At 41.3% G+C, this 12,218-nt stretch overlaps 1 protein-coding gene across 3 annotated transcripts in view; it reads left to right on the top strand.

Annotated features, from left to right (window-relative positions):
* The first annotated feature begins 6,471 nt into the window (after positions 1 to 6,471).
* Positions 6,472 to 12,218, top strand: part of LOC138970896 (uncharacterized) — a 19,425-nt gene continuing 13,678 nt past the window's right edge. The window contains exon 1 of one of the 3 annotated variants that reach the window (XM_070343505.1): positions 6,472 to 6,601. Coding sequence is in view for 1 of the 3 variants with exons in the window: in XM_070343485.1 (XP_070199586.1) it covers positions 11,953 to 11,965 (13 nt within the window). In the remaining 2 variants the exon portion in view is untranslated. The other 2 variants (XM_070343485.1, XM_070343498.1) reach the window with 2 other exon arrangements.

Here is a 12,218-nt window from a genome sequence, read left to right as displayed (position 1 = left end):
TGTGTGTGTGTGTGTGTGTGTGTGTGTGTGTGTGTGTGTGTGTGTGTGTGTGTGTGTGTGTGTGTCGTGTGTTTTGATGCAGCTGCAGAAATAAAGAAGCTAATGTCCTACAATGTTGTAATTAGTTGTTTTCAAACCCCTCAGACAGATACTGAATGCGCCGGAGACATAGCAGAATTGCTCGGGGATGCGTAATCTTGCGATCAAATGTGTAAGATGGTGATTGTTCTAGATTCATTTTCGAGTTTGAAAACATCGTGTTAGTTATTGTTGTGAGTGTGTGTGTGTGTGTGTGTGTGTGTGTGTGTGTGTGTGTGTGTGTGTGTGTGTGTGTGTGTGTGTGTGTGTGTGTATGTGTGTGTGACCGTGTGTGTGTGTGTGTGTTTGTCTGTCTGTCTGTCTTTTTGTGCCTGTGCCTGTGTGTCTTTTTGTGCCTGTGCCTGTGTGTCTTTTTGTGCCTGTGCCTGTGTGTCTTTTTGTGCCTGTGCCTGTGTGTCTTTTTGTGCCTGTGCCTGTGTGTCTTTTTGTGCCTGTGCCTGTGTGTCTTTTTGTGCCTGTGCCTGTGTGTCTGTGTGATGCATGCAAAAACTGATCTTCTGGTGCTTGGTGTCAGCAGTACCTCTGCTGCGTGAGTCGAGATTTAAGGAATACAATTTTAGCAGATTATTTAGTTCAACAACGAACACGTATCAATGTGCAACAGCTTGCAGGGTACTTGATATTCAGGGCATATTTTCTGGGATGAAACTTGTATGGACCAAACGAACTTCCGTCATGGTTCAGAATTCAATTGGTTGATAAATGATTTGTTATGCATTGTTTGCTTGGTCTAAAAAGTAATGTGAGCCTTATTTCCTTGCCTGTCAGTAGCATCACATGATTCAGCAAGTCTTTACGGGAAATGCGTCATGTTACACACTTGCATAAAATAAATAGTGGCAGTGGAATGGAAAAAATGGGGCTAGTAGACCTAAATAAAAAATCTTAAAATCGCATCAAACAGTTTTCAAATACTGATAATAAGGAGAATATTATACTGGACATAGCGACTATTTTCAATTGCCGGAGGTCTGTTTCTTCTGTTTCTTTATCTACGTTTGAAATTTGAGTTGAGACGTCTTTGTGTTATGTAGTGTATTTCTGTTCGTATTGTGTATCAAACAACGGGTTATGTGGAATGTCAAAGATCTAGAACACACACACACACACACACACACACACACACACACACACACACACACACACACACACACACACACACACACACACAACACACACACACACACACACACACACACACACACACAAACGTTGTTCATACGACTCACCTTCGTCTTAATAAGTTATGGTTAGGGACTCAAAAAAATGATCTGGCTTCATAAGCATTCAAGAAATTATTCCATTCCCAGTCACGGAGATGAACTTAATTTCTTCGTGACCTTGACATTTGAAGGTCAACCAGACTTTAGTCTATACATTATTTTAGTTTAGATGTGAATTCAAAGATTTATCTGTCAATGAAAAAGATTCTTTTCACCAGATATTGACAAAACAGTGACCTTGAGATATGACGAGGGCCAACAGTGTTAGGATCATGACTGAAAGTTCATCAAACCATGGGAGGGGTGAAGTTTGAAAGCTCTTACTTCAAAACGTGGAAGATCATGAACATTTCCTTTTTTCCCCAAAACAGCCTTCTGTGACCTTGAAATTTAACAAGCTTGCATCATGCATTGAGGTCATTGACTAATGAGAGTGTGTGGAATTTCAAAGCTGTAGTTTCATAAGTACAGGGTGACCCCCCCAAAAATGCAACCCTCAGAAATGCTAATAATGTCTACATCTGTTGGCCGAATCACTTTATATTTGAGGGACATAAACTTCAGCTGGCGTGACCCTTCCACAAAGTGGCAATTTTGAGATCAAGTGGTCGGAATTTTGTGCTATTTAAAAAAATGTTGCCAAGATGTGGAAGGGTCATGCACAGGCTGAAGTGTATGTCCCCCAAATATAAAGTAATTCGGTCAACAGATGAAGAAGTTATTAGCATTTTTGAGGGTTGCATTTTTTTGGGGTCACCCTGAATTTGCCAAAAAAGCAGCCTGGCTGTGCCATTTCTACTTTAATGTTATCAATTCAATTGCCAGTATGTTTTTATAACATTTAAAGATTAATAACTGAAACAGGACACATTTCTAAAGATTTCATCCAACGATTATCCGCCCTATCCTGACACGCCCATCACTTTTCAGTTGTTGGTTTTTTTTTCATCATAATTTTAATGAATAATTACGGCACATCATAGTCATGCACAACTTATGCCGATTAACAGCAGTGTGCTAACATTTTTGAAACTGTTTCAGATTTTTAAGTACTATTTTTGTATTTACAGGTCTATGACGGGTGCAAAGTTGAGGTTGCATGCCGCATCTTTCCTATGTCCGAGGAAATTGTGTCAAGGGAAATAAAGACACCATTCATATAACCGGTGCCTTCTCATAAAGGCGTTCTTCTTATCCGGAGAATTTTAAGTGGAAGAAAGAAGGCATTTGGCAGGGAAATAAAAAGTCCTTTCTTGTAAGTAATGTTTCTTATAAGCGATGTTCTTACAAGTGGGATCGACGGTATGTGATTGTGTTGACTCTGCGCGGCATTGTTTCATATTGTTAGTTAAAATCGCTCGGATGCTCAAGGAAATATGTTTATGCGAATTGAGAAACTGATATACTTTTAGCTTACAAAAACGTCATGAAATTACGATATTTTCAGCCATATCGGAAAGACACGTGATTCAAATACAAAACACATCATCACAACAAACGTAAACCAGGGATTAATACTACTTCCAAATTAGGACCTGTGGTTTGAAAGATACCCCATTCACTTACTCAACCCTCGTTTTTATGATTCTTGGCATGTCATCATATTCACAATTCTGTATCATAAAGTCTGTCTGATTGATTTTTGATATTTGGTTCACATTTGTTTCAACACACTCTAAAAATATCACAGGCAAAATATTATTGAAATCAATTCTATTGCTCAATCGCTGACCGATCTCATTGAGTGCAAATAATTGAATATAAGGGAAAGTCGCCAATCCCGGAACAGTCGGCCAACTTGGAACACCTCAATATGCGATCAACGGAGAACAATTCATGAACAATTGTTTTGCAGAAATGTCCAGTGACATTCCTTGATATTATTCCAGCAAAAAAAATGACTACCGCAGCAAAAGAAAAAAAAAGGTACGTTTTTAAACTTTTCTTCCTTCTTCTTCTTATTTCTACCGTCTACAATTCGTATTATTACTCTTTATCTCCATACGTTCACGTAAAATGTTGATTGCTGTGATAAACCTTCAAAGATTTGCAATAACTTGAACGGAAAAAAAATATTTGAAACGTCACGTGTATCCAACAGAAAAACGCGAAATCCATGCAGGTGCCATGCGGCAATGATGGAACACATAAGAGAGGCAAACATGGAACAGTGTTCCAGCTTTGCCGCATTCTGTTCCATCTTACCCTCATCAAACAATAAACAGAACACGGCCGTTTTATTCACGTATTCAATTATCTTTTCAGTTTTGTTGTGTTTTTTCTTTCTATAAGTTTTATTGAATGATTGATTAATTTGTTTGACAGTATTATGAGACCCGAACGGCGGTGGTTACCAGAAGAAATGGGCTGCGCTTTGTCGGCAGTGAAAAACGGAGATATGGGTTTGCGTTGCGCATCAAGAGCACATGGTATTACTGTCACACCTCTTAAAAGTCATTTAGAAGGAAACAAAGAAATTTGCAAAAGAAGAAGTAAAGTTCACAGGAAGACCTTATACGTTAACACCAGAGATAGAACAAGAACTAATCAATAGCATTCTTGAAGCTGAAATAAATTTGCCAACGTCACCCCCATCGTTGTTTTGTACACTGTACATGGAGATTCTGGTCATTATGATTGCTTGGTGTCAGCAGCAAATGTAAGCTTACCTGCTGCTGATGTCCTGCAACGCACAAGCACAAGCTCGTCGAAGAGATCATCACGAAAAAAACAATCTTCTCCTTACAAGAAAAAGCTGGAGATTTCACTTGCAAAAAGGCGTGCAGGTCAACAGAAAAGAGGAAAGAATGAAGCTACAAAATCTTCTGCTCAGAGAAACAAGAGGGGAATATCTTCTCATCAGAGGGAAAAAAGGAGAACATTCTCGACGATGCGTTCTATCCCGGGGGAAAGCACTTGGTACTGCTTCATGTGTGGCACCAACTCCCCTGAGAACATGATACAGTGCCAGAGGTGCACACAGTGGGCACACGAGGACTGCGCTGACAGCAGCGGACAAAAGGACTTCGAAATCTGTACTTAGCAATTTTTGTGTGTCTGCAAAATCAGTTCTTAAATCTGTTCTTAGTTATTTGCTTTGAGACTTTATGCGTAATGATTTTTACATTTGGTCAATTGGGCAGGTAGCCCTTTTATATCTATTTGTCAACAGAAGAGGGGTACAAATGAAGCTGCGAAATTTCGTGGTACTGCTTCATGTGTGGCACCAACTCCCCTGAGGATATGTTATAGTGCCAGAAGTGCACACAGTAATCACACGATGACTGCGCTGACAGTAGAAGACAAAGGACATTGTCTGCGAAATCGGTTCTTTGCCTATTTTTTCCTTTTTTTTTTAAAGGTTTTGTTTTTCAGTCCTTTTTAGACCTAGCCCTTATTTATCTTTTTGTTTTACATTTAAGGCTTAAATTGTTATCCGATTTGTTATTTCCTTGGTAAAAATCAAAATATGATGTTGAAAAAAAGACATTTACATAAGTTGGCTTAATCAAAATGTTATGACGTATTTATTTATCTTGTGTGTGTGGTAAAGTGTGCTTGTTTGTGTGTGAATGAGAGTGTGTGGGTGTATATGTGTGTGCGTGAGACACAGACAGAGCTAGAAAGAGAGTCAGGGGGTGTTTGTATCTGTTCCGAGTTTGACAACACAGTGTTCCACTTTACACACCCATGCGTCCAACCTGGAACAAATGCAGACATTTTTATTATGATCAGTCTGATGAGTTGCGTGACTTTTATTTTATTTTTTGTGGTTCGTTTATTTACTGATAGAGTCTAGTATGTGACAATATAAAGAATGCTTTGCAATATCCATTTGTTTGTCTGGTACGGCTGTTTCTCCTTAACTGTTCCAGGTTTAGCGACTTTCCCCTAAGTCTTGTTTGTACAGAAAAAGTAAGGGAAGTAACCCTTTGTATAAAGGAAGCAAATGACGTCAAAAAGCAGGGGAAGTAACTTGAATTCACTAGTAAGCCCTTGATTGTCCTTCAATGGAAGACTTCCGTAGCGATGCAGGTAATGGTGGTAGTCTATCCTTGGCACAAGTCGAGAAATAAGGCCTTATTTTGAAAATATTTTTGTGATTTGTATTGACTGATTTAATATCTTGAGTGATTAATTGATGATTTTATTGATTGATTATTTGGTTAATAGTACGCTGTCAATATTCTCCCCTCCCCTTCCTCCCCAAAACACGCATATTACACACACACACACACACACACACACACACACACTCACACACATACGCCCGGACGCACATCCACGCACGCACGCATACACACAAACACGCTCGCGCGCGCACACACACACATACACATACACGCACACACAAACACACACACACACACACGCACACACACACATACACATACACATACACAAAACCACACACACACACACACACACACACACACACATACACATACACATACACACACACACACACACACACACACACACAAGCACACTGGATTTTGGAGACATTCCAAATAACTCGTTGACCAGGAAGTTATCTTTTCAAATGGAAATGATTTCGAAAACAGACTTGATCAATGTGTCCTGCTCTTCACGTGAGGGCACTATTTGTGAAGACCCTTTCGAAGCCGTGCTCGAATGCAAGACCAGGCGCCCTTGTTGCAAGTGCCAGTTAAATATTCTTTCCTTCTCGTTTAGATCCTCTAACAATCGACACCGTCGATTTAAACATTGCGCCTACTCAACATTGACGATTGAAGCTATTCTTCTTTGTCACAGCACAAATCCAATCAAAACTTGTAATTCAAGGGTTTGGCGAGATTCCAACTTCCTTGATCAAGTCTATTTTGGAAATACTTTCTGCTTGAAAAGGTAACTTCCTGGTCAACCAGGAAGTTGACCAGGAAGTTACCTTTTCAAGCAGAAAGTATTTCCAAAATAGACTTGATCAATGTGTCCTGCTCTTCTCGTGAGGGCTAGACCGTGAAGACCCTTTGTGAAGACCCTTTGTGAAGACCCTTTCGAGACCTTGCACGAATGGAAGATCAGACGTCCTTTAACTGCCAGTTTAATATTCTTTCCTTTACGTTCAGATCCTCTTGTAGCTCCCTGCAGATTTGTTTTGTGGACAGGTCGAGTTAGATCTTCTTTTGTGTGTGGGTCGTGTTTGCACATTTCGGGGGTATTGACGGTTTCATCGCCGATCATGCATTTTACGATTGTATTCCCCTCTGCACCGTTTTATGTATTAGCAACTGTCACGTTTCAATAGATCACAGAAGGTGATTATGAACGGTTAGTTACTGCTAACTAACTAACCACACCACGATTCACTCTCGCAGTCATACAAATAGATAGAATCAACAAAAGTATGTTTCAGACGCCTGTTTATATACTATCTCGCCACCTCCCTCGAGACTTCACTCCAAAAGATGTTTTTACGTTTAAAACGTAAAAAAGGGGTCACTGACAAAAAATGCCAGTTAAAGTTTAGAAAATGATAATAACACGCTGATCCCGTGTATAGACAGGAAAGTTAAATGTTCTGCCAAAAGCGCTGGTTATTGCAGGTGTCACACACCCCACGTTGTCACCACTCAAATGTAATCACAAATAGTAAAAGATGACTTGGTGGTAAAAGGGCGCAATGGCACGGTACACTTAGCTTTTAGTTACGGAGTGGGCGACCCGTAAATAGTCCTTCCCCACTACTGCTTCGTTGATGGAGTGCCGGCTGGCGTGGAACGAAGCAGGGAATCGTGGGGACATCAGGCGCCTCACTCAGCTGCTGAAGACAACGGGTGGTCGTGTAGGTGACGTCACTGCCTGCCGGAAGACCCCTGCAGACGGTGACGGCCTCACTGGTTATCCCAGCAGCAGCAACAGCATACAGCACCGCGACACCAGGTTACAGCATACAGCTCCGCGACACCAGGTTACAGCATACAGCTCCGCGACACCAGGTTACAGCATACAGCTCCGCGACACCAGGTTATGTAGGTAGTATATACCAGATAAAGATGTTCCGGTTACCGCTGAGTAGGCTGCAACAAAAAGCATCGGTGCACTAAACATGCCACGCAACCCTTCACCCTCCACCTTCAATGATGTCACCTTTACATATTTCATAGAGCACGTGGCCTGCACAAACGAACTTTTAAAACAACAAATCAGCTATTTTCCTTCCTTCTCTCCATATCTGCAAAAAACATATACAGATTATTATTTCAGCGTCACAACGAGCATATTATGCGCTAACCTGGAAAGAACAACAGAGAGTATTTCATTCCACAAACATAGACTCGTCAACACCGTTAAATAACGATTTATTACCTCAACAGCCTAATGTAAGTAGCTCTCCTTTAAGCGAATCCGCTTCCTTTGTATGGCTTTCGTCCGTCGACGAATTTCCTGCCACACTCCCTCTTGTGCTGAATTTACTTCATGCGTGGGAATTTTTCCCCCGCTCAGCCAAGAAACAACCTGACAACCTCGTCGTCAGCAACATGTAAACAGCGAAAAGTGGTCCCTTCTTGACGTTCCTAAAAGCCCTACTGTACAAGCAGAACGGCACGTTGACATAAAATGCTATATCCCATGTTGAATACCATCAAACTCTTAGGAAAAAGACACCGACCCTTCCTCTCTTGCTGCTTATGTTCAAGTGTCTCGTTTCAAGTCATCCTCAAAACACCTTGAAAAACATCACGTGACTATAGCGACCAATCACTATCGTCACACGTACAGCTCAGTTCCCAGTTAATTTTGTCCAGACAGCAAAATCACGCACGTGGAACCCCTGTACACAGTGTCGTCCCTTGCATGCCAGCCAGGCGTGCAGAAAACGAAATCCCCGTGCCAAGCTCGGTCAGCAGAAACCAGCCCGTCGCCAAAAGCACAGGCGCTTTTCGTTGCAATTCGAGAAAGGCACCCCACAGAGTGTTCGTTTTTCAATCCATGTCACTAAATCGTGACAGCAACTAACAGTATGAGTTACAGTCATGCTAAATGCACCCGTGAGCAGGGCCGGAGGGGGGGTTCCTGTTACCCGGACCACCCCACCCCCACCCCCCGGCCTGACCAAGTTCTTCCTCCAAGGGTAAAAGAAATAAAATCATTTTCACCAGTTTTCATTCACAAGCACCTGGGAAATAAATCTCATGTTCCCCATGCAATAAATCCCCGGTTACCATAGTTGCAGGAAGCAAGTTATACATGGATAATCAAAAGCAAACCCAACAGAAACGCTCGGGGATTCTTCGGCTCTTTTCATTGGCGTTTCCCCAGACCTAAACAGACGACACGACACTGCTTTGCAAATTTCCAAAAACGAACTGGCAAAAGTAAACAAAAAACAAAACAACTTCATGAAATGTCATAAATTCATCACAAACAAATGAAACCTAGCGATATGTTTTGTCTTCTTACAAAGTCATGGAGTGCGTGTATCTGTGTTTCGATACACAGATGTTCGGAAAAACACGAACGTCAAGTTCAAGTCAAACCAATTCTTCTTCTTCTTCGTCGTTCGCTCAGAGTCAAACCAATTGACCCCTGACACACAAATTTTGACCCGTGCACAAGACGTTGTATCGATAAACGAAGCGCAAATAAGAAATAATAATAAAAGCAAAGAAAATAGCAACAAGATATGCAAACATATAACAAAGCCGAGCAAGCAGAATGACAGGTCTAATGAAAAACAAGGAGGCACTGAGTCGGAAACAAGATCGCGATTCATTCCTTCTAATTATTCGCTGCACGACGCAAATCTTCTGTGACCTTTGACCCAACGTAGCTTCCACATTCGATCACTAAGCTTAATATTTACAACTGAAAGCCGAGGGGGTGGAATACTGAGATGAACTTACAGAACTGTGCATCCTCAAACAATTTTATGAACTCAAAAACACAGAAAGTTGCTTTCACACGCCAGCTTTGGTTGCCAGTGGTCACGGGGGATAACCTGATTAAGGCCGAGCGGAAGCCGAAGGCCGCGCCTGACACGTTTGATGGCAAGTTTTGTCTGTTTTCTAGTTATTGTTTGATTTATGTCGGGATTTAAGGTAAGCTACTGATTCAGCGATGACTAACTTTGTTTCTTGATGCATAAAAAGTCAGGGAGCGATTGATATTTGCCCGTAAATAGCCTTCAAAGCTGAACATGTCGGCGATCGAGCACCGGAAATGGCTGTTCGATGGGTTTCGCAAGTAGAAATGTGCTTTATTTCACCAAATCAGCTCGTATTTGGTATGGGTACGGGATTCTAGAGGACGAAGGAGTCATAAGAGGTGCAAAGAAGTGCTATTTGGGAGTAGAATAAATCTTCCGAGCCAGTAGACAAGAGAAGGTCATAATTATTTGAGAGATGCGCGTAGGCCGAGCTTTCCGACAAGCGAATGATACAGCAGATTAATCATTCGTTTTGATCAGAAACATAGTCTCTAGTTTTCATGAATGAGTATTTAAAATTAAAACAATCACGAGAACTCTCTCGCTTAGCCTTAAATCTTTATCCTTGTAAAATAAAGTTCTCTCTCTCTCTCTCTCTCTCTCTCTCTCTCTCTCTCTCTCTCTCTCTCTCTCTCTCTCTCTCTCTCTCTCTCTCTCTCTCTCTCTCTCTCTCTCTCTCTCTCTCTCTCCCTGTCAAGCATGGTGTTGTGTTCAAATATTTCTGTTATAGGTATCACGTGACCGCCGCCGAAGTGAGTGTACCCCCAAAATCGACCTGACAAAAACGAAATGTACCAATTAAAAAATCGACAAAAATTCAGAATACGCTAAACTTGGCAACTTTGACATACGAGAAGAAAGAAAAATCATGTATCTATCCAGAACAGGTTGTTTTGTTTTGCTATTTTGGGTATCGCTTGTGTTCTGTCATTTCTACTGATGCAGGTGTGGAACGCATGAGCAGTTGAACACGAGAGGTTTTTGCGTCCATTTTGAGGGGTACCATATGACAAAAAGCGCTTTATTTCAGCAATTCCTCAATGGATTGATTCGAAACTTTCAGGAGCTGAAGTCTACAGACGGGGACATACCCTGGGTGAAATTGTGGATCACTAGCCTACATGCTTGCAGTCAGATGTTATGTACTCTTCCGAAAAATGTTTTTAAACCCGACATAGGTTTGTAAAGTTACATCCTAAAAACTCATGACGTTGCATGCATACACACAAATGGTTGTTACAAGAACTGCCAACGTTTTATATGAGTATGACGACTGACGGACATTTGCTCGCCGTGTAAACACACGAGAAAAAATGGAACGTTCCGGCTGTTTGCTATTGACAGCGGTTATCGCTGAATGCCTCTCAAAACATGCTGCGGTCACGTATGACTTGACATGGCTGTCGCACTGCAATCCTCCAAAAATATTTTATCGTGTTTACAGGACTAGGAAACGTAAACTAGTGATTGTATTTATCTACAACTTTAGCAGTATTTGAAACATTTATTTGTCTGTACGCATGTAAAGTCATTATTTTTTTGGATGTAAACCCTAAAACTTATGACACGTTTTGAAACATTTTTCGGAAGATTGCTTATCATCTCAACAAATATCTGTAACGATGCAACGTACGTCTCGTATGTAGACTTAAGATCCTGAAAGTTTTGAAGCAATCCCTTTAGGCATTGCTGAAATATAGCGCCTTTTGTCCTGGTACCCCGCAAAATGGACGCAAAAACCTCTCGTTTTCTACTGCTAATGCGCTCAACACCTGCATCAGTAGAACTGACATAACACAAGCGATACTCAAGATAGCAACAACAACAAAAAACTGTTCTGGATAGATAAATTATTTGGCTTTCTCCTCCTTTGTAAACGTTGCCAAGTTCAGCCTATTCTGATTTTGTGTCAATTTTTTAATTGGTACATTGCGTTTTTGTCAGGTCGATTTTGGGGGTATCCCGACTTCGGCGGCGGTCACGTGATACCTACAACAGAAATCTTTGATCTGAAAAATGTGCCCGGTAGCCAAGTGAAGGGCCTTTAATGGCATATACAGTTTGAATGAAATTACACGGCAATGAATGTTTTAGTTGGGGTACGAAAATGGGTGCAATAATTGTTTTGCTCAGTTTAGGTTACGACATTAGTACGATTTTTGAGTTACATTCATCTTCCAGAAACATTAAAGGCCCAGTCTGTCTCAAATGGTTTACAGGAAGATTTAAATCTTCTCATGAAAAAAGCAGTTCTTACCCTATGGGACACACTAACAATAGCATTTAATAGCATTAAATGAAAAAGTTCGTTTGGATGGCTATTTAGCTCGCGTAAACCACACACCAGATTTCGTGGTTTGTCTAACCCCCGAGCCATCGTGAACCCGTGTGATCCACTTTCCTTTTTTTTCACAATTTAGTAGTCAGTTTGTGATTCCAATGCGACTGGCTGTATTTGCAATAGCACGTTCTTGTGTACCTCTGACTCTAATACGCAACAAACGGCTGCACGTCACACGAACTTTTCGGTGGCGGTTGGCTTCAAAGAAAGCAAGCTCCACTCAGAAAATGTGCTTCCTTGGGTGAACTGCTTCCGGGATTTGTCCCATTGTAAATCCGGCTGGCCACGCAAAAATAAATTCTTTGAAAATTGCTTTCTCTTCACGGAGGGCATCCAGGATGCTCTCAAGCGGTGAGAGTTTAAACGAAAGGTTGTTTGTGCTGTGTGTAAAAGCCTGACAGTGTCTGTGGCCTGACAGTGTCTGTGGCCAGAAACGGATGGTTTACGTGAAGCTGTGGGTGCCTTTAGGGTAAGATTTTGGAGCATGGTTTATTTTACTCCAAACATGTTCTTCCATGCAATAACGTAGCAATTTCTTAATGTTTAGTATGGGAGTGAACAGATCTTTGGTCCCCAACTGTTGCAAAAGCAACAACAACAAATC

Source organism: Littorina saxatilis, linkage group LG1 (genome assembly GCF_037325665.1).
Source record: "Littorina saxatilis isolate snail1 linkage group LG1, US_GU_Lsax_2.0, whole genome shotgun sequence".
NCBI lineage: Eukaryota > Metazoa > Mollusca > Gastropoda > Littorinimorpha > Littorinidae > Littorina > Littorina saxatilis.
Note: the sequence above shows the minus strand (reverse complement) of the source record. Positions and strands in the feature narration are given on the sequence as shown.